Consider the following 27,811-nt stretch of genomic DNA (forward strand, 5'->3'; position numbering starts at 1 on the left):
TTGTGATAATACACGTCTGCATGCAGTTTGACGCAAGATATGTCACTGTTCATAAGTTAATTTAAAGTTAGCATAACGCTACATTGGTCCGTGCTGGCCTGTAGTGGGAGGGCTGCAGTTTTTCCTGATAAAAACTAAAGTTAACTAAAGTTAGGATATTAAAAAAGCACCAACCTAACGGTATAATTAAGCAATATATCACGACAGGCCGTGGTATATGCTCATTATACCACGGCTAAGCCCCCCCCCCCCCCCCCCCCCCCTACTTTCGATACCAAATGTGTCCGTTTTAGTGTCGATACTCTTAATAAATTGTCTATATTTTCACCAGTCTGCACCAGTTTGGGTTAACAACTTTTTTTTTTGTCACAGTAGACAGTTATTTGGCTAGTTCTAAGACCTATTTTCCGGTTGTCTGCTTCCGCAACTGAGGCAACTAAAGTTGCATACTGTAAATGTGCCCGTCTGTATGCACACACATGCACACAGCACAGCTCACTGCAGGTATAGCTAGTGTGTGTGTGTGTGTGTGTGTGTGTGTGTGTGGGGGGGGGGGGATGGATTGTTCATTATAACTTCTACTCGCAAATAAATCTGTCATGTGTTAATTGTTTTATTTAGCTAGACAAAACAAAATGTTCATTAATGTTTATGATGTAGTTTATTTCTTATTAAAATATTTTTCCATCAACAGGAAGCAAATCAGAACAGAACATTATTCTCATAATTCAGGCAAGTAGGAAATAATGTATGCATTATATTGCTTTGTTATTTTCCCTTCTTCATCCATCATAACGTAATATTAAAATTGTGGCTGAATATTTTAGACCATTGTTTTAATACCACAAATTGTGTCTCTTCATTTTCCGGGTGCCCTTTGGAGGAGCCAGTGGACTTTGTGGACAGTTGGAGTTGAGGGCTAGGGAGAGGAGGTCGAGGAGAAATTCATCAGGGAGAAAGAGTAGGCCTCTTGTGGTATGAGATGGTCGTGCAAACGATGCAATTTTAGGTCATCAAAACGTTTAGAGCTCATAAAACATTATAGGTTGAAGCATCCACACACTAGCCAAGGCCGATCACTACCCTGCTTGTACTCAGATTGTCCTTGTTTATTTAAAAGTTGTGGGGCACTTCATGCACATTTGTCTGGAAATCATACACAGACTCAACAGTTAGGGCAGATAGTTTCATTTTCATGTCTTGTATGTAATTCATGTAGTTTTAACACAGAGAAGCAATATTTTGAACACCTCGGGACTCATCTGAAAAAGCACGAAACTGTTAATTGTGTTTTTAAAGATTGTGACTACAGTACGAATATATATTCAACTTTTGCTTCACATAAAAGTAGGAAGCACAATCCTCACTTCCGCACATCCTTGTCGAAGGCCATGAGATTTTGCCAGGGTGCAACAGTACTGCGAAAGCTTGCTCACTGCTCATGGGACTGATTTATGCCCTGAACTTGGCATACCCTCCCACTTTGCGCTACACTTTTGAAGTCTTCCAAAAACTCTTGCTGGAGCTGGATGGATTCAAACTGTCCCCAAAAGTAAACACCTTGAAGTTGAAGTTGCTTTCCTAAATGCATGTCATGACTTTGTCATCCTAGAGGAGGAAAATGACATCATTCATGGACCCTTGTTGAGGACGTAGCATCATGCATGGACTCTTGTGAAGAAATGCCAAGAATTAGCACTGAGTTCCAGTTCGTCTTGGTTTACTAGTGGGTTGCCTGTCATAAATGTTTTTCCGTGTATTTGTTGTTTACCAGTCATACCAACCTTTGGATATTTTCTTTAAAAAATATACTTAGTCTTACTTTAAATACCTTTTGCTGGAGATACATCTTTAATTTACTGTTAGTACAAATTCTAATGCAGTACAATATAATGCACTTTTACTATTAACGCAGTACTTGTACAGTACATTCTGTTTTTTCCCCCATTTAAATAGGGGTAAACATAATCCATACACCACTGCTCAAAGTTTAAGAGGCGGTTTCTGTCCTGACCCTCTCCCAGAAGTTGTTTTGAGCATGTTTATGTGTGTTAAACGTTCTTGAATATCTGAGTATTATATTTCTGTAATGAATGTAGAAACTCTGTTTCAGAGGGTTGTAAGGTTTTCACTGCATATTTGAAAAGCACTATTCCAGATCTGTACTGCATGTACAAAAGTATTGGGACACCTACACAATCTAATACAATATTTATTTCCAGTACAACCCAATAGTGTAAATTGGATGCAGTGTATACTGTGTAATACTGTCTGTTTGTTCTTTTTATGTCAGTCATGCCAATGTTAAATGTATGGCTGCCCCATAAAAGATTAGGCAATTCAATCCACAATAGTAGTGGATTTACTTTGACAGTTCTTGTTTGTTAAACTGTTTAAAATTAAAAATAAACTGTTTAATTGCATTGTAATTTAGTTGTGTGATATGTGATACATATATATTAAATGCATAGAGTATTGGTTAAATTTATTTGGTAACATTTATCAAAAGAAAACTGGCAATGATTACCTAATTTTAGTGAGTAATGTAACGTAATGCAACCAAGTAAATTAAAATGTGAAGCACAAGAAAATAATTAAAATCTACTAAATTACTTCATAACAGCAAATACTACAGATATATAAAATTTACTTAAAATTTTGAGTAAAATGATGTTCCTGCCTATGAAAAACAAGTAGACTTTACTTAATTTGTTTAAATAAATATAACTTAAAACTTGGATGTAATTAAGTAACTGTTATTTAATATCTTCACAACTGTTATGTTTTATGGTAAGTAGAATTTACTTGATACTGGCAAGTGAGTGTTACTTGATATTGCAGCATTACATTTTACTTAAATCATTTGCGTGCAAATACTTACAATAATTTTTTTAAGTAAATCTTATGAGTTATTTTTTTCAGTGTAAGAATAAAAGCAAAAATAAAAGAGGGAAAGGCTTATGAATAAATAGAAATCTGATTCAAGGCAAAAGTTACACCAAAAAAAACTAAATGAAAATGTCTCTAGAATCTGACACCTTTGTACATTTTCTATATTATTGTACATCACAAGAGTCATCTGTTGAAATTGATGGGAAACGTTTCTTTGTGGTACAGATGTTTACATCATGTAGAAAGATATGTGGTGGACAGGTTATTGCTAATAGAAAGTGTCCATTTAGGTATGAAACGTCAAACTACCACGTTTTCTTGTAGTTTCCGGAATTGCAAAATTTTCATTGTATTGTTCCACATTTTAGATTAGTTTATGATCCTTTTTTATATGTATATGAGGGCAGATTAACATGTGTATTTTAGCTATTGGTTGAGATAAAGGTTATAAATGTATTGTTGAATTCCAGATCAGCTGTGAATGCATTCATTAAGCAGACAATTGAGAATATCTGCGGATCCACATGGACTGTTAGTTTGTCCATTCCCAGATATCTGGCTCCCCCTTGTGTGCAAAATAGTACACAACAAAAGCGACTACTACATATGACCAGTGCATTAGACCACATTAAGACGACAAATTTGACAAATGTGAAGCTGTGACACAATTCTCACAGCCGCAATTTCTGACATAAAATACCCTAATAACTAATACTAGCTTCTTTTTTTATTCTTTTTACAAAATTTGGATTGTAGTATTTATATTGCAGTACACATGCACCTCTATGTTTCAAGAAGTAATTTATGATGTGTGCTCTTATCAGTCAAGTAAAGCCAAAATGATGCATGGTTGAAAATATACAAATAATCTCTTTATCCATTCTTTATAGTTGTACACCACTAAATACAGCGACAGGAGCACACAACAGGCATGAACATTTGTCAGTTATTTAGAGGAGGGAGGAAACTTTACAGATTTCAACATTAAAAATAAGAATCGTCTAAATCCTTGTGTTGCAAGAAGACCAACACAAAAAGGGAAAATAAGACGGTATGTGCCAGATCGACTTTCTTTCACTTGCTATTGATGTTTTATTCTGTACAGGAGGGACAATTTGTACAAAATTAATCTAGATATATAACACTACATGAAACAAGGTAAATCATATATACAATATTAAATGAATCATATAGTACAGGTCACATACAAAAGGACACTTTAAGTTATGTTTTGGAAATAATATGTTAAAATGAAAAGATCTGCAAAGATCCTGCAGAATGAGAACAAGTCACCGAATAATTTTTTTAAATCATCTTTCATTATTGTGGACGACTTGTTTATCAGCACTAAAATAAACCTCTAAAAGCTCAGACTCAAACTCATAAAATCCATAAAACATCTCTCCAAACAAGCAGGACTGTTTTCTAAATGCAATGACCTCAACAACAGAAATAAATCAGTTTGGTGAATGGCATTCCTCCAGGGTAAAAGGTACATGTTTAACATGGTAGTTTTAATTTACATCTTTTTGCATTCAAGCAAATACAGTATTAATACAATGAACAAGCCAAGTAACAATGTCAGTTTATTTTCAGCATCTGGCATTTTTGTGGCCATTTGATACCAGTCTGTTTATAGCGTCTGAATGGCCAGGGACAAAAAAAAACCTCCAAAACCTGACATCCACGCTACTAACCTCCAGGGACAAGACAAAGAAATACAGCACATCAAATATGAAGAACTCTAGCAGACCTCCTCAGTTTAAACAATGGTACTGACTGCAAGATATTTTTCTAACCTAATCAGGAACTTCCTCACTGAGAAGGATATAACACACACAATCTGCAAACCAGACAACTGAAATCAGGAACAGTAGCAACACCTTTAAATTTTGAGGAAGTGATTTTTGGTTTTGGCAGTTCTCATCAAGTAATTTTGTGCATTAATCATTTGATATCATTTGTCATTAATAGCTACTAACTAGCTTATGTTTAATAATAAATTAATTATGATTTAAAAATCAGACAATACCACCTTCATGCTCTTGAAAAAAGCAACAGAGAATGAAAGTCCTAACTTTGAAACGGCTTCTAAAACCTGACAGTGAATGGAGCTGTGTGACAGTACAGATCTGTCTCTTCCATTCAATATAATAAAAAAAAATGATCTCTGATTATATTTCCTTTACAAAGATATTCATTATACACTATACTGTGTACATACAGTATATATATATATATATATATATATATTTAAATATAACCCACCACTAAGCTTGAACATCCCACATCTGTGCTGTCCTCTCTATTCAATATGCAGCTGTTATGTGCAACTGAGTCCATCATCTACAAAACTCAAATATAGTAAGTACCATTGTTTGAACTTTCTAGGCATCACTATGGTCTGCTTTTCAAATATTGCCAGTGAACGTAAGGAAGCAAGCATATAAAAGAGCGGCATATGGCACAAAACAATAAAACGGAAAGTGACAGATGTCCACAGGACAACTTTCCCTTTCCTTCGCTGTCTTCCTGGACATTGCAAGGCTAAGGACAGGCCTCAGTTTGGTCTTAAGTGTGCTAAACTGAAAAAAAAACAACAACAATAAATCTTTCAAACACCAGTGACCAAAAACAAAGGCAAGTGTCCCTGTTAAAGTCACAGATACATACCCATGAACCAAAATAAACATAGAAGAACACTTGGCACCGACAAGATGTCTGTTAGATTGAGCCTGAAAAAAAAAAAGGGGGAAAAAAATACATACAACAGATGACAGGAAAGTCTTGTCTTTCATTTGACCAACAGGTTCTGTTTTTGTTCCCTTTGACAGAAAAGAAAACCAAGCAGAGACCAAAAGAGGATCCTTAGACAGTGAGTGAGTCAGTCAGTTCCTATGTTTCCATGTCCCAATCCTTTGTGAACATGTATGCAAGAAGGAATGAAGGAACCAGCGCTGTGGCGTCCTTAGTCCCGGGTTCCACATTTACAGTGAGCGCACGTGGGGATGGAGGGATAAAGGAGGGTGGGAGGAACTGATGCAAAAATAATGGGAGAGCACATTTAATGTGGCGAAGGCTAAAAGACACACAAACACACTCCCGCCCCTCTTAAAATAATAATTAAAAAAAAAATTTAACCTGAGAAAGCAGAAATCTGAGGGAGGTGAATACAGGGCTTGTGCACTAGTCATAAGCCCAGTGTGCTGCACTGATGATAGGGTCAGGGCAGCAGGAATGGAGAAGAACTAAGGATTCTGGGTAAACTGATGGTGGGAAGAGGGATGGAGAGCCCAACGTGGGTCACCAGTTTAATTCTGGCGACCAGGCTAAAAGGATGTCCATGGCTGTTGAGGGTAAGGAGTAAGGAGGGGCAGTTGAACCAAGAGCCGGTAGGTCGTGGGACCTAGAGTCCATCGTGGGTGGTCAACATGTCTTCAGCTCTGCGGTGGGACTCCAAGGCTTTTGTGGTGTAGATATCCTGAGGCAACTCAGATTTGCGTCGCACCATAGGCCGCTCTTTCCGCTGCTCATGTTGCAACTGTCAGATGGAGAGGAGACAAAAGGCTTAATTATAACATTACGTGCCATCATCTTTTGTCAACTTGTCACATTGTCCCTGTTCTGATTCTATCTTTGTGACAGAGGCACAACACAATTCAATTAGATACATCAAATTCTATATTATTATACAGAGGAAAACCAAGACTAACCGAATCAAAGCATGGCGTACTGAGCCAGTCATACCTTGACAAATACATCAAAACTGGTGCAGAACAACAATCTTAAATTAAATACAGAACATTGCATGTCCTGAACTACTTGGACAACATGAAAGGAAGGCAAGCACAAAAAAACCCCAACAAAGCTCTTGATTCCAGTGTTTAGTCCATGACCAGATTAGTTCCTGCATTGTTTTTTGGACTAGAAGGCTATGATCGTAAGAAAAAATACACTAAAACAAAGACTTTAACAGAAAGAATACAGTTATAATAATTACTGTTTCAATTAGAAGAATTTGCAAGCTAACAAGCAAGTGTATGACTATATAGAATGATTACAAGATGAAAAAATGGATAGTGACAGAGAGAAGTCAGGTTTACCTGAGTCGCGCCCTCCTCAACTGTCTTTTTTAACCTCTGAACATCTTCTATCAAAGGAACATCCGTCTCCATTGCTACAGGACTATTGAGGTCAGAGGAATCAACATACATAGAGAACTATGTTGAAAAGAAAGGGAAACAAAAACAAAACAAAAAAAACACAAAAGGATGGAAAAAGACATTCAGTCGCATGCAAAGAATGAATCAAGAGGCTCTGTGTGAATTACAACAAGCAACTCTGATCTACTGCACTATCAGTAAAATATGCTTCAGTTGGGGTGATTTAAACATTTTATTGGAAGTTGTGTGGATTATGAAATAGCCACTTTGGTGTCAAATGATATTAAGAGATCACCAGGTGTTAGAGAATATATTATGAATTAAAGAGCAACCAAACCCTGTACGACACATTTACATCATTGCACTGATCTTTGTAGGTTAAAAATGTACATGTTTTACTTTTTTAACTATAGTCTTTTGCAGATTTGACAAAACCAAACAGTTTTGCAATATTGTGATACAGCGCAATGCTAAAATTATTTCTGATGAGGGTACAGAACATTCATTTCAAAAGCATGATTATTAACCTGGGTGTAGTTACTCTTTAAATGAATCAAATACCTCTGGAGATCCCATTCCATTACAGAAACAATTCACCACAAATAAGCACATTTTCAGAGCACTCATCAAGATCTTTACATTTTTAGCAGAAGTGTGAAAACACTACTAAGAGTATGAAAAAGTCTAGGCAAACCAGAACAGGGTAAGATGGAAAGGGCATGACAAATACACAGATAGGTCTCTACACACATACACAAACATAAGTACACACACACACTTTGGTAGTAAGGGGGAAAACAGACATGTTTTAATGACTGCACTCAATACTCACCTGTGGGTTTGATTTGGCGAGGTTCTCGATCTTGATCCAAGCCTCTTCGCGTTCTTTTGACTTTGCCTTCTCTCTGTCAAGAAAAGCACCGAACCTTGTGTCACACATGTGTCCAACACTCATTCAGCTTCACTGTGAAGGCTGATGGGAATTATGCGTCACTTAGCCTTTATTCTTTAAAAAGATGAATTGAGTGGGAGAGTCTGTGGTGCCTACTTGTTTTTCTCAGCCCTGAACTGCTGTGTGCAATCATCAAAGAGCTTCTGATTCATCTCCATGAAAAGCTTCAGAGCGTTGTAAATGAGGCCGTGGATGGTCCTGTAAACACACACACACACACAGACACACAAAGTCGGTCAAGAGTCAAATCTTTACAAACATAAGCCACATTAAAGCAAAGACCAGTTTAGCCATTAGCAACAAACCTAAATCAAAATCAGATGGAAAATAAATGTAAAAAAATTATGCTTGACACTTGGCAAAAAGCCAGAGCATTTTCAAATCTTAAACTGACAAAATGCGAATGAAAATATAAAGCTATGAACTATTGGTTGTGACGGCAGCCACTCTTTAACCGTTTAAGAAACATCTGCATAAGTCATGATACACAGACTTTTAGATATATTGTTTATGATAATTATGTCTACTGAAATGCTTGAGTGTCATGCAGGAAGAGTATGTTCTGTTACTCAAACATCTATACGCACTTCCGAGATCACTATGTGAGCTATTTGGTCAGGCACTTTGTCAGACTGGTGTTACATGCAGGGGGAAGTACGGAACGTTAAGGGACACTAGTACAGACTGTGTGGAGGTGTAACACTAGAGTATCACTCACTTATTCCAGTGGGTCTTTGAGTTGCGGTACAGAGCGGGGAACATAATCGGCAGAATCTTAGCTGCGTTGTCGCTAATCAGACTCATGATGTACTCGTTGTTCCAGTAGTACAGAGCTCTCTCTGCAACCTAAATAAAACAAACACAACACCTCAATCAGCTCAGTCAGGCGCCTGAATAACTTATTCTCTGGGTAATGAAGGTAACACTGATAACCCATCAGTTACCTGGAAGTGCGGGCTTGACACACACTTGGCCAGCTGTCTGAAGAGAGGCTCCTGCACCTTTACGAACTCAGAGGGCTCGATGACATCCAGAATCTCCTCCAGCTCATTGAGGAACATCACTTCCTTAGGACTGTGAGTCTTTGGCCAGTACTTTAGAAGAGCCATTACCACCTGTGGTGATGGTAAAGATAATGTAGAATAAGTCATCACTGAGAATACAGACTTATAATCTTGTGAAATGAAACAAACTTACATTTTTTTATTATTAATCTGAGCAAGGCGATTAAGCAAGTATTTTTATGCAAAGCAACGAATATTAGTCTCCCATGTTTTTATTTGACATACCGGCTCAGTTAGAGTGCTGTCCTTTTCCAAAAACTGCACCACGCAGTAGGCCAGCTGCAAAATGCATAAACAAATACAATCATTAAACTGTCAAAAGTATTTGAATTTACACACAACCAAATTAAACTTTACACAGCGGGGGATGTGGGATGCCTGAGGGACAGACTAGCTGGGACATGCAACATCAGTTTTTGAAAAAACCTGTAGATTGACCTGCTGCTCTCATGGAAAGAGGAGGGGTGTACTTCAAGCAAGTTTGGACAAGAATATTTAAATAAAATCTTTTAAAGTAACTATTTAATAATGTATCTGCTATATTTTGTTTTTCACACAGCTTTTCCTTTTTAAGTTATTTTAATTTCAGCTTCTCATATTTCATTTTGAGTTTCACAAATATTTGCCTTCAGAAACTCACCTTCACAAACATAATTCCCCAGCCTCTCACTTTAACCATTGCAACTTAATGCCTGAGCCCAACCTGTACCCTAAACTGAGCATAAACTCAATTCTAAACCAAGTCTTAACCCTCAAATTGCCCTTTGAAGTTGAGGACAAAAATGTCCTCACTACACAGAAATGTTCTCACAATGCTGTTTTGCAACCAAACCAGCATTGGTAGAAAGACGAGCACACACACATACAGATTCATTTTTATCATTTGAGAAGACATTACACCGACTTTCATTTCCTAAAGACTTTTCCTAACCTTAACCACAATCACCACTTGCCTAATCCAAGGCAAGTCTTCACCCTAAAATTAATTATTTACATTAAGGGGACCAGCTTTTTGTCCTCAATTAGGGAGGCAAGTCCCCACAACATAAGGAATACCTGCTACACACCCACACCCACATCCACATACTTTACCTGTGGATGGTAGACACTGAGTGATTTGACTTTGTGCAGAGGCAATAAAACCTTCAACAGGAAAATCTTGTGCTCTTCTTTTAGTGGTAAGGCAAATCCATTGATTATGCTGCGAAAGAAAACACAAACAAACTGTTAGAACATCTGAAAAATGTCTGGTATGATGAGTAGCTAAGAAGGAATTAAACTGATAATGGGTTTGTTTTTACATTTAGGATAAAAATGCAATCAAGTTTTGTGGCTTATTCCTTTGTGGACTGATATGATGATTAGTAGAAAAGGTACAAGGACATTACAACTGCATTAACTATACATTGTGACTTTAACTAAGTGCCATACCTTCCAAGTATTTCCAGTAGTTCAGCTATACCATTATGGTGCTCTGTCTCGTAGATAAACCTGAAGAACAAACAGGGACTTGTTTTAGTGGAAATGCAATAATGCTGACCATCTGTCAGGGACTGGTTGAAAGTGAAACCTTAGAGGTACATGAGTTTGGAAAAGGAGCAGTGGTAGAAGAGCACTCACCTATAGAAAATGTTATTGATCTGTTTTCTGATGTATGCTCTCAGCCCCAGAAACTTTCCATAGATCCTGTGGAGGGTAGTTTTAAGGAAGTCTCTCTCTCTGGGATCTTCGCTGTCAAATAGGTCTAGGAGCTTCAATGCAAGAAAGATAACAAGATTAATGTGAGTCACAATGCAGGTTATGTATTGTAATTTTGTGTTTTGACCATTCTTGACTGATAAATAAATATTCTTTTCTTACCTGCATAACAAATTTCTGATCAATGTATTTCTTTGCTACGTTAGGCTGAAAGTCAGGCGATTCTAAAAACCTAAGGAAAAATTCATAGACGAGCTGCAACAGAAGCAAACAAGAAAAAACAGAAAGGGATGAATGCTGAGAAGGAATTCAAGGAAAAATTTAAGTAAAGTGATGTTTTGTGTCAGTGTTCAGGTCATTTACAAATGATCTAACACCAAGTACAGAGTTTTCAAACTGGTACAGACATATTACTGTAAACTTTAGTTCTTCATTTTTTATGGTTTTATAGATGATTAATTTTTTTAATTTTTTTAAATGTCAACCTGGAGGTGTGGCCACGCAGCTTCAAGTGTTGGCTCATCTTCTTCTGGGTCAAACTCTGCTCCAGTGGGGTTGGACGATGGAGGCAATGTTCTGAACATATTCACAGCAAACTGGAAGAGAATTGGAAATGATACCATGAATGTTTATTCCACTGCACTGTACGTTATTTAAACCAACTTCCTTTTGTTGCTTGGTTTGATCCAAGCATGAACTTTTACTTTAGGTTATTAAAACATCTATACAAATTTGAAAAAAAAAGGAAAAAAAGAAAGAAAAATCCCAGAAGAGGCTACAACAGATTTGCTGCAGTTACAAAAAAACAACAACATACAGCATGACCTGTAACTTCCTGCCAGAGTCAAGTTTCCCACTCGTGAATAAATGTTTACCGTCATGACAGATGCTTAAACCAACACTGAAACCACATCAGAAGCTTGCACTTGAATTTTGTACAGGATAGCATTTTAAGCAAGACAGATGAAAAAGAGAAATCAATAACTCTGCTAGATTTCATTCCACTTTGCTCACATTATGCACAGTGATCAGTCAGAAAAACCCATGTGTTTCACAACAGCAACAGCCACTTTTTGTGAGAAGTCTTTGCCTGCCAGATGCAGCTATACAGTAGATGAAACTGAATGTGTAAAGTTTCCTTGAAGGCTGATGGTAAATGCTGGTATTTCATGAACAGTACAGTTAATTTATTCCGTTCCAATGCCTTCTTTTAAATGAAGGAAATATAAAAAGGAAAGGAAGGACTAATGATTTCTTTTTCAATTATTTAACAGAGTTTGAGAAGCCTGGTACCACAATCCAGAATAAATGTAACTAACTTTTATAATGTCCTATCTTTGATATTCTACAATACATTTTCCTTTTAGGTTAATGTTAACTTTGTCCTTGTAACTGGCCTCCAAGGGTTTGGCCCACAATAATCCAAGTGTGTTGTGTTTCTGGTCTCTCACAGTGTCAACTGACTCCCCTGTGGGCTGCTGTTCCCTGCCAGGCAGATCATGGGACAGTGCAGGTGGCCTACTAAAACACTGGGAGCCTTGTTTGAAAAAGACAGGCTACAAGGTAGATAGCCCATTCGGGCTGCGCTGCACTTCAACCCAGAACAGGTTGTGAAGATGACTGTGCATTAATTCTACAATGGAAACTGTAAATGGAAATGTCATAACCATGATTATAGCAATTCTGCTGTTGGCTTTTGCTGATGGAAAGATTGTAATTCAGTATTAGTGGCGACTGGCGAGAGAAGACTGTAGTGTTTTCATTATGTTTACAGCTCCATTTCTGTATGTCCACACATTTAAGATTGGGATGAGATGGTAAGCAGGACATCTGTCATCATAATCTTTTTAAGTCTAGTGGCTGTAAATCAAAGTAAAGGCACCTTTTCTGTTAATTCACAACACACTGATGAAAATGTAATGCACTGATGAAAATGTTAAATGAAGCACATCCCTACTGCAAAGGGAAAGTCCTTCCTTGGAAAGTCCAACTAAGTCTATGTTGAATCAATTGGCAATGCAGTGAAGAACTGACACTATAGAGCCATGCTAGCAGCTCTGTGAGGCTGTAATGTGAGGCACAGTGGTGTTTGGAGCTAAATGCCAAAGTCAGCATTCTAATATGATCATGATGTATAGCAGGTACAATATTTACCATGTTCTACAACTCAGCATGCTAACAACACATGCTAATTAACACAAAGTACAGTTGAGATTGATGGAAATGTCTTTAGTTTTGCAAGTATTTAAAAACAAAACCATTAAACATGATGAAAATGTAATGTCCATGTACAAAATGTCACAGCATCTGTCCTATAGTTTAATACATTTTGGTGTTAGAGGAAAAGTCAGCGGATTTCCAAAGTCATTGGGATGCTCTGTCTGCAAACTGTGAATGTACTGTATATACAAAATGTCATGGTAATCCAGTATTTGTTGGACTTAATTTAGTATTTTTACTGATATTCCTATTGTCATTTTATTGCTATTATGGCTGCAATGTTGAGGAGCGAAACCCAAGAATTTTACTCTCTTATAATTGTAAAATGGGATGTAACAATAAAGGAATCTTGAATCAAATGGTTGCTGAGATATTTGAATGCTGGGTTGATGGACACAGTCATCCATAGAGCCATATCACTGGTGTGGCTTGTAAGAATGAAATCTTACAGATAATTACCAGGAATATATGAGGTAACTGAAGGAAATCTCATATGTTCCCCCCTCTACATTCTCAATTCTTGAAAAAATATTTTTAATGACAAGAGCAAGCTTACTTATTGCACAATTTTTTTTAAAAAGGTGACATTAACACTTCAAGAAAGGCCACCTCTACTGCCGTAAGCAGATAAACCCATCCAAACCTGATCACACAAACTGGCTGGGACCTCAACTAACTGCTCAATCACATAATACATGCTCAACTCTCTTTGTCATTTCCCCTCCTACCAGCTCTGTCTCACAGCTACAGCCTGCCCCTATTCTCGGCCCAAGTTTCACCCTCATCTCCAGCTTTAACCACAAACTTAACCCCTCCGGTTCCACTGACCATGTGCACCACCTCCGGGTAGATGGGCTCTGTGATGACATTCCTGTTGTGGGTGATGTACTCCACCATCTCGCTGAGCGCCGCCCGCTTCACCTCCTTCCATTTCAGGTCGCTCAGCGGGTCGGACAGGAAGTCAAAAAGAACACAGCACTGCCGTAGCTTCTGGATGAAGAGCTTCTCCTGCTCTGCGGGGGCCACATCTGAGGAGAGAGAGAGAGATGGGGGGGAGACAAAGTGAGCTGAGGTGGGTGAAGGGTACAAAAAGGAGATAAGAGACTCCAGGGCCAACTGAAAGTCGGTTGAAGGCATAACAAAGCTACACAGTGGTGATGAAATAAAGCAGTTGAAAATACTGGAGGATAAAGCCATGTTCATAGAGTGAAGGGGTCACAAGAGAAAGGAGGGGGGCGGTTTAACTGTCAAGGATGACAGTTAAAACAGCGATGCGATAGAAAAAGCAATCCAAGGCAGCAAGAGAGTGATGAAGACTGGCAAAATGAGTCATGAAGACGAAAGTGCATTGAGAGAAAGGCTGAGATGGTCAGAGCCCAGGGGGAGGATAACAACAAAGCAGAGTGGAGGAGAAACAACAGCATAAGAGAAGGAAAGGAGGATGAGGGATTTTGGAACTAGGTGAACGGTCACAGTCTAGCTATTTGACACACACATGCACCCCGAGAAAAAAAAAGTATATTTTTAAAGGAAACCTAGCTATTTAAGTCTGTCATTATATTTGTCCACGGTGGTTTGAGGACTTCCTGTTTCGCCTCATTTCCACCCGAGCACTCGTGAGCACAGGCTTGTAAACAAACAGCTTCTGCCAGAGTCAACATTTCACACATGACAACACAAAAAATACACAACCATTTCGGTTACTCTGAATTCCTACCTGTTCTTCTAGTGTTGCAGTAATAACACACAGTGACACGCATAATTATGTAGTTATTGGGACACAACTTGGATGTAGCTCATTTCTTTTTCTCTTTTATGATGCAGAGTGTTGTCTTTGCCAGTCATATTTCAGAAGGCTAAGCGTCCCTTAGCGTCACTGGAAATGTCTGTCGCAATTACACTAGAAATTAACAAAATAGATCTGTGGAGTTGTATAAGATGCAAATAAAACTTTAAAAAGGGGATGTATCATGCACACTTCCAGATCTATATTTTTTTTATTACAAGGCTCTACTAAAATATCTTTGCATGACTTACAGTTTAAAAAACAACAACATATCTATACTGGCCATTTATGATGCCCCTCGGTTTGGCCTCTGTCTCAAACAGGCTGTTTTAGCTCATGTCTCTTTAAGGCCTTCCTCTTGATGAGCCTACTCTGCTCTGATTGGCCAGCTTCAGCTACAGAGGCTACATCAACAAACAATAGTAGGAGGTTTTTACTTCTTTGCACATTCTTTACTTAAAAACTTCAACTTCTCATATACACCTGTACATGTTCAAGCCAAAAGCTGACCTGAAATATGCGAGTGGACAAACGGAACAAAATGTGGAGCAACCATAGCAACTTACGCCACCAAAGGACAGCTGCTTGTGGGCCAGCAAGAACAATCTGAGGTCAGTTTCGATAGAGAAGTACGATGAGTTCAGAGCAGGCCTGAGTTTTGCAACTTTGACCGTGTTTAACATACATGTGACATCTGATATAACAGTATACATGACAGAAAATCACATAACCATGCTTTAACCTTCATAATTAAAACTGCATTTCACAGTAGCCTCTATTTCCATTTAGACATATTATTATAGAAATAGATATTTAGATAGTTCTTCATAAAATAGCAGACATGTTTTTAAATTTAAATCTGAAAAGTTCTACACAACTACACTGTTATTAAACTTTTGACAACTTTCAGGTAGAACTGCTTCCATCATCACTGATTGACTGACCTGAATTTGATTTGCTGTTGGAGCTGTAATAAGTAAGCAAATTCACAGATAGTCGTCAGTATTCCTTCACTAAACTCAGGTGTGGTTTAACTGACAAAAGCAGCTGTGTGGGACATAGATAAGAGGTCTGTCAGATCAAGATGCTCTCGCTTGTGATTCACAATGCACCAACTAAACAAGCTTAAATGTGTTTATTAAGATGCTCATGCTTCCATTAATGCGTCTCCGGGCGAGTTCTTAGTCTGTTAAGTGATGAAGGTCAGGTTTTCCATCCATCTCTGCCTACGCACATGCATATAGATGACGCTAAAAGCAGCCCTTCATTTAGATTTTGCTGTATTTATGTAACCAGAACTGCCACCTATGAACAGGTAATGTTGAAATGTAATTCTCTTCTAAATAAAGAATAGGATGGATATCCATAGTTGCAATAGAAGGATATGAGGTCATGCAGTAAGAAAATGCATATACATTATAAAAACAACAACACAGCAGCACATCCACCAACCATGGTGTTAAACCTTAACAAATTGTACCTGTGCAGCAATGGCTGTGCTTCCTATACCCCATAATTACTAATCTCAGTAGCGGGTGTGGCATTAACAATGTGCTGGCAATGAGGCCGGGAGCCTGTCTGCACATGATGAGGATGTTGACGCCATGTGTGAACTGAATTAGATCAAATACTTACGTGGCATACGTCAAACGATAAAAAAAATTAAAGGAATTCAATTCTTCTATCATTACTGCACTGTAACCTCTGGCCAGAACAATTCTGATTAACTGAGATAACCAAATTAGGCTGTAAGACAAAATGTTTTATTAATGCGACATTGTAGAAAATCAATAATAATTAAGACAATTAAAGAAAAACAGAGCGCTGCAGACATGCTATATGAATTAAAAAATGTGTATGATGTGTTGCTATCTTCTATCTTATTTTAACAGAATGAAAATAATGAGCCAATAAAAATCTGGACTGAAATATGTCAACCAATTCAGTTGTGCAGGTGTGCAGTGATGAAAAAACTCGATACAGACACTTATGGAAATAATACGCAGCTGGTCCTATTTGCTCATGCCCTAATTTCAATGAATGTACACAAAGAGTGACAAAGGCCATAGGATAGACTAAAGGAGAACACACACACACACACACACACACACACACACACACACACACACACACACACACACACACACACACACACACACACACACACACACACACACACACACACACACACACACACACACACACACACACACACACACACACACACACACACACACACACACACACACACACACACACACACACACAACATTCTTGCAAATAGGCAGATTCTAGGTAAGAAGAGAGATATCCTATTCAGACATAATGGAGGCTTGGCTCGGACACACACACACACACACACTTCTGCAGTGTCAGTTTCAAGTTGGCCAATTTATCTTGATGACAGTGAGAGGTTGGGAATTCCAGAGGAGAGAGGCTAAGTGTGAGCCGCCATTATCGGCCATTTCCATAAAGATTTGGCGGCCAACAGCACTGTCACAACATAAAAACACTATGAGTGCCAGTGCTCCTGATTAAAAAGACAAAAGAGAGATTGTCACCACAGACATTTATCATTATTATCATGTAGTCAAAAAACTCAAAACAGCTAAGAATTATTTTCCAAAGCGGATAGAGAACACAGAAAACCACCTCGGGTCAACTGAGGTGCACCAGAAGACTGGAAGAGACAGAAACAGTCAAAAGAAGGATTAGATTGATTGATTATATGTTAGATTTATTCGTTTTTATCATCTTTCAACAACAAACCCTTTGAGTGAACCATTGCAACCCTTGGCATAAGGTTTGACATGACTTGTACTGGTTGCAATGGGACATGAAGCCACACTGGAATGTGTCGCCATGCCTTGCACCCCTGACTGTGTCAGACTGGCTTTGCTCCTATTACATAAGTCTGTCTGCCTGTGTTATAAAGTTTCTGTACAGTCCTAAAATACCCAGCGGGTTGTTGTGTAACAGATAAAGGCCCAGTGTTGTGATCCCAAAATTGATGTTAACCACAATGTGACTTCTATTAATGTAACTCTTAGAAGCCTTAGGAAATGAACAAGCATGCCCGCGCACACACACAAGTCACACATCGTCTCTTCTGGAGAACAGAGGAAGATTTATCTTAATGCCCACTTTTAAAAACAAAAATAATAAATAACTGGAGTCACATTGGAACCACAGTATCTACTTTTTCCTCTATAAATGGGTCAAATGAGCAGCTGCTAGTCTGGAGTCAGGACTGATTTGGCAATCTGCTGTATTGACAGAATTATGATCAATGTAAACATCGACTGATACTATTTATAGATATGCAGAGGGACAGGGTGTTACAGTTTTGAAGGCATATGAGAACTGTAACTAGTTTGTCTACATTCTGTTAAAAAAACAGTTTTGGACTCTAAGCAACACCTGTGAATGCATCCAGGATATAGACAGTACTGTAGAGTACAGTTCCTGAATCATAATCTGTGCTGTTTTCAAATTGTATGCATCATTGCCACACTTGAGACATTCATAGCTGAAGGCTCCCGTGTGAGTAATAATGGCGAGAAATGCTTTGCGGTGCTTGTTATTAAGATCATGTCTTGCATCTAAAGGACACAGACAGAAACAGAGGCCAGTGTTCACACTTAATCTTTGGTGACACATTTTGCTTCCAAGATTTATGGTTACATAAATACAGGAATAAATGCACCTAAAACATACTGAGGACACAGAGGGATGTGAATATATATTTATTATGAACTGGGTTATAATGATAGAGACACACAAAGAGGAAAAGAGGAAAGAGAAAGAGCAGAGAGAGTCAGATTGTTCCCCAACACTGAGTTGTCATTCAAGGCAGTCGCTTGTGTGGCTCAATAGAGTGTAATCAATAATTGCCCAAGGCTTCATCTAACGCTGGGCTGCACCAGAGTACAGTGGTAACAGGATGGGCCTTTCAAACATGACTGAGTACATTGTACACACATTATGAGGCCAAGCCCGATGTTGTAATCCAAAAACATTGCTGCTCTGCTCTGACAAAGGTGGCAGGGTCGTATTGACTGCTTTGGTGAAACAGATATGAACTTGTGAACAGTGGATTTATTTCTAATGTCAGGTTTTAAGAAACGTCTTGTTAATTGTCTTTTGGAGGTGCGTAAGCATGTGGGCAACAAGGGAAAAGGGTGGGGAGGTGGTGGAGAAGGGGTCTGCTGCCTGCTGCAGAGCACTGGCTGTCTACGGCTTACACACTAAGACCAATTTGTGCCCAGATGAAATAGACTGTGACAAAAATTCTGTGCCGGGTAGAACAGTTGAGCACAGCAAGAAGGAGGTTAAAAAGACAATATTTGATTGTTCTTAAGCTTGTCCTCGAGGATTACAGTGAATAATTGCCTGCACAAATATAGATACATTAATTTACAGCCAAACACATGAAAAACTGAGGAGAAGACCCTTCCCTAGGCTATGACCTCACTTCCTTTGACATCACTAGGTTGGCGGGGGGATGGGCAGAGAGAGTAGCTAGCTAGTAAAACCAGATTTTTATGTAGCTCCTGTGTCTCTCAGTAATGCACACAAGCCACACAAATAACCACTGCTCATTTCCCTTTCAAATACAATAGAGCTGCTTTCATATCTGCAGAAACAATTATCTTCCCCGCAAACGTCTGAATGCTGACTAACCAAGCAGTAACCAGTGGAGGGGAACAGGAGCACAGCAACACACAGCTCTCTCTCTCTCTCTCTCTCTCCCTTAATTCCCTAGGACAATACAGGAAGAATAATTTGTCTTTACGTACCTCTGAAGTGCATAAGAGCCACCGGCTGAAAAGGCCCATTGGAATTAGGTGCATCCACAACCATCCTGTCTCCAGCTTTATTGCATGTCAACATCTAAACCTCAACCAGGAAGGCGATCCACTCAGGGCGAGAGGCCAGCCTCCATTTTAGCACAAAAGCAGATCAGAAAATGAAGCTCTCTGCTGCTGGAGGGAACTGGCTAGTTAGTGATGTAAGCAGTGAAGGAGCCAGCTGATTGGCTGAGCTCTGACTGCTATGAAGCAATAGGGGCAAAGGCTGCCGGGAAAGAGGGAAAACGATTGGCTGAGAGGATGCACAGGGGGCGGGACATACATTGGAATTTTGTTTCGGCTCCTCCTCCCCACTCACTGGTCTCTAGTGACGCTCTGCAAGGCTACAGATCTTAGATCAGATTGACTTAAATCTATTCCACAGTTTAACCATTAGCAGGGTTTTCAGCATAATCTGATTTAGGATAAGCAGCTGGGAATAACTTACTCTGAGTGTGTCTAGAGAGACGCCCCGGCTGAATCTTCAAAGTCTTTCATTGTTTCCTCCTGTCATCTCTGCTTGGTTCTTTATCAAAGGGATGTGGAGCAGAGGGTCAGAGGGGGCCTCAAATCTTTGGATTCAGTGACGAACAGATGGAGACAAGAAGAAACCACACAAGGGGCTGAGGACAGGACTCAAACTCCAGTGCTCTCTCCAGCAAGAAAAGCCCAAAGAAACTCAGTGGAAGCTGTGGTGTGTTTGTTCACAACACAAGATGAAAGAAACATGCCAATCCAACATGTAGTTTAATACCGAACAGGGTATAAAAAAACAAATGTGAATGCCAGAATTTCCTTTTGAGTAGTTTACTCACACTAATACTATACAGGAAAGTGAAACAAAAAAACACAAACACACATACAGTAGATAGTTACACACTTTTGTATATATACTTGTACTTTTCAATAAAAAACAAAACCAACCACCTTCAGTGGCTTCACATAATGTATTCTGTGAGAGGGTTTTATGACTCACACACTATTCAGGGCAATGGCAGAATTATCTGCCTTAAGTTATTCTGAGTGATGTATGTCTGCTTAGCAAAAATTAGCTGTAAACAGGAAATGAAAGCGAGAGGACAGAAAATCAAATGCATGGGCACACAATGCAGGGTGCTTCTGCAGCTCTGAGCAGCATCCAATGCCTCTGAAAGTGTTAATAAACTCACTCCAACATCTGTTTCGAAGATATTTAGGAATTTAGATATCATACAACAGGAATTTCATACTTAATCACATTTTTAATCCTAAAAGTAAATTGTGAGTAACCCTGCAGTGAATAATTATTGATAATTTGTACACCAACATACCAGACGCCGACAAATTAATAATTTGCATTTAATCTTAACATAAAGAGGTAGATTTCTCCCATTTCATGTGATTTACACACAAAGTGAAACCACATTCACATCATGAGGCTGACCAGATTTTTCATAACAGTGGGGTTCATAGTGTCATTTTCACAGTAATTTCACAGTAATTTGACAACAAAGGGGCTGTGCTGTTTTCCACTTCTGTTTTCTGATTAATTAATTAGGAGTTCAAGTATGTCATGTAACTGTTGTCCTGCACTTGAAATTACTTCTGAATAAGCACCACAACCTGGCAACATTTTGAGGTCTGAATGCCTCAAACGTGCAACAAGATGAGAGGAGAGGACACGAGAGGAGAAGAGAGGACACAAGAGGAGAGGAGAGGAGAGGAGAAGAAAGGAGAGGATAGGAGAGGAAGGCCATGTACCAATAAGCAGTTCTCACTCTTGGCATTATCTCACTGAGGGGCCAAAGTTTCTCCAAGAGGTGCCATTACATTCCACAGCCATGACAACGAGCGGTGGTATTTTCTGAAAGCTGCCACTTACTGCCTACTGGTTGGACAGATTTCATAAAAGTGTGTACAGCTTCAGAAAAACCCCAGGACTCCCTCTATATTTTCATTATGTTTTGCTAACAAAAAACAGAAAAGAACAATCCCTGGTTAAAGGATAAGTCTGGAAATATTCTATAAATGCCTTACTGTCAACAAATCCCATGAAATAAACAGAAGCAACAATTAACTGTGTTGCTTGCATAGTAGGCAAAATCAATTTTTTTCCTTTGTGTCACAGAGCGTCACTGCCCTCAAACTATTGTATTGCACTGGGAGACATGCTCCTTTATTTTCATGAACACTAGCTTTTTAGTAAATATGAGGTTGCTCCACTAACTAGTTTACATCATATATATTAATCAGCAGCTGACAATAGTCCTTAACAAAATGCACTACATCCTTATATATAAAGGTTTGGTAAAGGTGCCCACCCGTTTTAGGAAATTACCAACTTTTTGGGCTGAGTGCCACAGACAGACATTATTGGTTTTGGTCATGTCATGGGATTTGTTCACAATAAGAAAAAATATAAAATAACACCAGCTTAAGGCTTTACATAAAGTCTGTCTTAATGCTGCAATGCTGTTACTCACATATAAAAGCTAGACATTATAATCAAATGTTTAAACAGGACAGAGACAGGAAAGAAAATAACAACATTTCCCATTTTTAACCAGAAGATGGCAGCACAGGCAGTGACATCTGTATGAGAGGTGGCTGTAACACAAGACCATCACTAAATGTTTTACTAACACTTGGAATAACAAACTGTTCACTCCTCTTTCCATCAAATATGCAGTGCTGACCTACTGACAAAATGTGTCCACAAAAATAAGCTACAAATAAGCTTTGATCACTTGTTAATAAAGACAAAAAAGAGAACTAATATATCCTAACTTTGTTCCCTAATCAAGATATTAGTATCATTTTATTTTATATTGTTAAAGATACATTAATTGTATGATACCTCCTCTTCCTCACAAACACACACACACACACACACACACACACACACACACACACACACACACACACACACACACACACACACACACACACACACCATATAATAATCATCCAACCAGAAGAAATCAGCAGGTAGTCATTTGATTAAAATGTATATCCATTAAGTCATGACATAATGTGCAATAAAAGTATCTCTAAAATTATCTTTAATTTTCCCTAAACTCAAAAAACAAACACAATATTTCTTCTGCACACTTAAACCCACGTTTCTAAAACTAAGTGAGCTGTAACTAAATGTAACTCAATCTTATAATTGGCCCTAAACTATAGTTGTTTTTTTTAATGAGATAATGTTTTTAATATTAATATATGTTTTTTGATATTTTTGCCATGTATCAACACACCATCTTTCCTCATACATAACAAGTGTCATGGATATTACACTGTAGCCTGTTTGGAAATTAAAAAATGAGTGAATAATAAATCTTCCCAATATCTGATGATTTGCTGTTCAGATATGTCAGTAGAGGTTTTAAAGGGTATTAACTGCAACATACTACATCTATCGTTGACCTATAGTGAGTGTGTGGGTGTTAAATCAAGCGCTTATCATAGCTGCATCCGACCTCTGTCTGTAGACCCTAAAATCACAGAGCAGTTCTTGAACTGTCAGGAGTGCAATTTGGGATTATATTTAAGGCTCTGACTGCTCATGCATGTTTCCTCAGGTCACTACTGTCAACTGAAGGGTCAAGAAGATTATTATCTTATCAAACTGAATCTCTTTTTTCTAAGCTTCATCTCAAACCTCACAGAAAAAGCACATGTTTTCAATATACAAGAATAAAATAAACAGACAAGCTAAAACTGTTGATTATTAATTATCACACGTTGTCAACTGTGGCCAGTCTCCGTCAGACTTGCAAATTCTCTGAGCTTCACACCTCTATTGTTTCTCAACAGTGTCATCCAGGTATGAGAACAAAGCATAGCTGGGTATAGTTTACAGGAAACCTCTTACGCCAGATCCTGCCTGTAATGCTGTGTGTAAACAAAGAAGCCATGAAAGATTGATGTAAATGTTCAAACCTCAACGTCACTGTCTTGTCTCAGAATTAGCATCTGTGTCATGTATGTACTAAGAGAGTGAATCAATACAGTAAATTAAAACATTGACAGTGGGAACAGCTTGCTAACTATAATTGTTAGGACCAGTTTGCTGATTGGTTATCACTAAAATAACTTCCTTCTCTCCCATCACAGTCAAATATTTGGCTTAGTCATGCTGAAATGTTATACTAAGTGCATTGCAGGTTCAAGTGTTGCTCATGAATGCTCCAAGATATGTCAGTCCTTACAGTTTATATTAGATCTGGCCTTATGTTTTAAGGTATTATTGAATGGCCCAGATTCCCTGTCTGTTCCTGTCCATTCAGTCTGAGTCAGACTTATCTTACATGAGCGAGCCCTCCAGGGGCAATATCTATTTCTTCCAGGTAAGGCTGGAGATGCAGCTGATTGCACATCATTTGCATTACAGATAAAGCTGATGGCAAGTCTGCTTAGTTATAAATTATGTAGTGAGCAAAGACCTCAAGGTTAAAAAGGTGGGTATGAGAGTCCACCAAGGCTATGAATTGTTAATATGATTCCCTTCATCCAAACATGCAATCTTAAATGAAGGTCATCTAGCATTTTCTAGCATCAACAGCAAAAGTTTATCTACGTATATGAGGTATTACAGCAGAGGAAAGTGAAGTGGAGTAGGAAAGCTGAGAAGAAAAGAGAGAAAGGGAGGCATACCTGCTAGTGCTAGTAGTTTATGTAGCTCTCTGTTAGCATTGAGGGGGAAAGAGGAAGTGCTGAACCTCTTCTCCCTCTTCACAGCTGAGTGTGACCCCGGCTGCTTTACCCTCATCAGCTGAGTTGCAGGAGGCATTTTCTTATTTGAACCCTGAAAAAAAAGAGATTGCAGAGGAAGGGCTCCCGTTACTGGAGCAGGATAGGACCAGGTAATTCCTGCCACAAAAGAAATGGCACAGGAATCACTCTACTAAAATGCCATTCTGTTCAGAGGAGAGGAGAGGAGAGGAGAGGAGAGGAGAGGAGAGGAGAGGAGAGGAGAGGAGACAGGATGAGGAGAGGAGACAGGATGAGGAGGGGAGACGGGGTGAGGAGAGGAGATGGGGTGAGGGTGTTGTGGTTAAGAGTCAAGTTCCTTTCCGAATCAGATCAGGTGATTCTCAGTGAGGGAACCTGATCACAGACAGTGTACTGTATTGCATCTGTTAACAGAGTTTGTGATGGACCTCAGTGGACAGAATAATTGAGCTCAGATGGAGCTGATAAAGCTGTCAATAGGGACAAACAGCAGGTCCAACAATCAATCAATCAGACCTCTTCCAACTGCAATGCACTGCTACACTCAACATCACTGATGTACGTCAGAAATAATAAGGACAAAAATAGCAGCTACAATGTCTAGTATTATTCTCAGAGGTCAAACAAGGCAGGATGGGGGAAAAGTAGAGATTGTATGCAAGCATATTCAGAGAGAATAAAGTCATAAGATCAAGCTGTAATGTCACATGAGAAATTTTGCCTGCATTTCATGAGGACTAGGGGCCATTAAATTTAAAAACAAATGGATGAATGGTATATTTTTACTGAACTGTCAATAATTGGTCATAGACAGCATGAGCAAAAACAATAGTTAAAGTTAAAATGGCTTAACAAATTTGATAATTAATGCCACATATAATATCCTTGCATGCGCATGTGATGTGTTTACTGTGAGCTGTCGAGGACAGGAGAATGATTTGTATTTAACGTCACAGTTTCTGAGAAGAATATAAACGTTGGATACTGAGAAGCAGTAGGTTCCAGTGAACCTCAAACCACAGACTACCAAGCTTATCTGCTCAACATGACACCAATTAATACTAAAAATAACCTCAACAAACTAATTTTCTAAAATTCATAACAGTGAAAATAGCATGGACTCCAATAGAAATATCTATAACAACTTAATATCATAGTTTGCACTCGCTTTACTTTATGATATTTTAAGGTATCTTAACAATAAATCATCAACAAATCACAGTCTGTGCATCTTTGTTTGTGTTTTTATGTATATGAAAGTAATGCCTTTCTTTATGTATAATGATTTTTTTTAATAGAGCCAATAAGGAAGTCACTTCTGGACAGTGAAAAGTTAAAGAATACTTACATCTTGGTCATCTGCAGGCCCATTTTTACTTCCAGATCTTTTAGATCTCCCAGATTTAGAGGATTCCTAAAGAGACATAAATCAGTAAAACACCAATTAAATGTAACATAAATCATATGCTCTATCTATAATGAAATAAATACTACTTTACCTTTTCTTTTTTGCTCTTATGAGGCATGCTGAGACAGGGATCCCCAGAATTAGCAGGTCGCAGTGAAACTGTGGCCACACACTGTAGATGCCTGGTTAACACGTCTGTAGCGGTCTGTACACACTGATGTGGCTTTCACGACTGACCGACACACACACACACACACACACACACACACACACACACACACACACACACACACACACACACACACACACAGACACACACACACACACACATCCACACCATGTGACTGAGTCCGAGCCACAACAAGCTGTCATCATATGGCCGCAGCGGCTGCAAAACACAACTCACGCTTTGTTAAAAAGACGCAGTTCATAATTGAAGAAGATGTATGCTCGATGTAAACGTCCAACTTACTGCTGCCGTGGATGCACTTTCTGCTACATACGGCAGCCTCAAGCCTGGCAGCGGGTGTGTGTGTGTGTGTGTGTGTGTGCGTGCGTGCGTGTGTGTGTGTGTGTGTGTGTTCTTTGCCGGTTGTAGTGTGTGTAAATGTGTCGCATGAGGGCAGTGTTGTGCCTGGAAAAAAGAAGAGACCAGTTATTTTAGAGGTTGTTATAAATATGAATTTTCCAGAGTGGACACGGATTTACAACCATGAGAAATAAAAACATTGATGTTGGTGAGAAGTATTTACTGAAGTCAACCATACATTTTTGAGGTTCTTGTACTGGATTATCTCCATTTGATGCTACTTTATACTTCCACTACTTGTACTTTCTATACTCTACCACGTTTATCTGACAGCTTTACTTTTCAGATGAAGATTTGAAACAATGGATAATATAACAAGCTTACAAAATACTACACATTGTTAAAGATGAAACCAGTGGTTTTCAATCTTTTTGTCTTTTGTCTTTTATGTCTTACAAAAGAAAGTGTCTAGTCGGGCTCACATTTCAGATGTCTATGAGTTGTTAACAGCTCCACCAAATAGTGATTTGTCCCTCTAAACTTTTCACATGGTTTAATTTCAGTTAATGTTCAAATGATCCAATATTTCACCAAAAACCAAAGATTAAAGAAGAAGTCCAAAAGTTGAAAACAGATTTATGTATCAGAAGTTTGTTTTTTTCTTCTTTCCTTTTCCATTAATCATCTCATGAACCATCAGATTTGTCTGCTGACCCTTTGGAGGAGCGTGACCCTTAGGTTTGGAGCCAGTGGAGTAAACGAGCTAACTGTATATAAAGTAGTTTAAACTAGTTCCACCTCCAGCAGCTACAACAGTAACTTGCTTCTCTAACACTGATGCTTCAGTATTAATATCTAATGATGTCATATATAATAATATATCAGTCAGAGGGACCAAACCACTACTTTTATTGCTATACTTTAATTACATTTTGCTGCTAACTGTACAGTTGAACTTTTATTTAAATGTGATTCCTATGCAGGACTTTTACTTGTAATGGAGTATGTTTACATTGCTGTATTTGTATTTTTACTAAAGTACAAGATCTGAATACTTCTTCCACCACTTCCAATGCTGTAATCATTTAGTAATTATGTAATTAAAAAGATCTGCTTGATTTGACTCAGTTGGACAGATAAAACTTTGCTTCACAAAAACTTTTAAAGACATTTCTGCACAGAAGGAGGACTGTGGATTTTGGCTTCACCACAACACTGTAAGTACATTATGAAGGGATCTTTTAATTGTCAGTATGAACATGAGGAATGATGCCAACAAACATCTATTTTAACGTTCACTTGGGCATCTGGCTGTTGTTTTAAGACAAATTGTGAATTGTATCCTTTAAGGCAAAGAAGTTCTGACATTTCAATTAACCATGTTCACTTATTTTACCACTTGTCATCACTCTCAAACCTTGTTAGCTAAGAGTACTAGATATATCTTAGGTATCCTACACTGATTTGCCCCTTAAATAAATAATTCAAGCTAGTATCTACTTAATCAGGTGATTTGTTGTGAAGGTGCCAATA

The 27,811-nt window shown here is 38.4% G+C and overlaps 1 protein-coding gene across 3 annotated transcripts; it reads right to left on the reverse strand.

The window, feature by feature from the left end:
- Nucleotides 1-3,783: 3,783 nt before the first annotated feature.
- Nucleotides 3,784-19,740, reverse strand: ppp2r5ca (protein phosphatase 2, regulatory subunit B', gamma a). 3 transcript variants are annotated; one of them, XM_062440463.1, is made up of 14 exons: nt 19,575-19,740; nt 13,818-14,017; nt 11,255-11,365; nt 10,932-11,024; nt 10,692-10,822; nt 10,503-10,562; nt 10,164-10,272; nt 9,297-9,350; nt 8,952-9,122; nt 8,726-8,853; nt 8,104-8,205; nt 7,888-7,960; nt 6,996-7,112; nt 3,784-6,433 (listed from the first exon to the last, which is right to left on the reverse strand). In XM_062440463.1, the coding sequence occupies exons 1-14, from the start codon at nt 19,666-19,668 to the stop codon at nt 6,299-6,301; spliced, it is 1,578 nt and encodes a 525-aa protein (XP_062296447.1). In that variant the 5' UTR covers nt 19,669-19,740; the 3' UTR covers nt 3,784-6,298. The 3 variants fall into 3 exon arrangements, with proteins under 3 accessions (XP_062296447.1, XP_062296448.1, XP_062296449.1); XM_062440465.1 differs by having other exon boundaries at nt 6,295-6,433; nt 6,996-7,077; XM_062440464.1 differs by lacking the exon at nt 6,996-7,112.
- Between the last annotated feature and the right edge of the window lie 8,071 nt (nt 19,741-27,811).

The sequence above is a fragment of the Scomber scombrus genome, chromosome 19 (assembly GCF_963691925.1).
Source record: "Scomber scombrus chromosome 19, fScoSco1.1, whole genome shotgun sequence".
In the NCBI taxonomy this organism is placed as follows: Eukaryota; Metazoa; Chordata; class Actinopteri; order Scombriformes; family Scombridae; genus Scomber; species Scomber scombrus.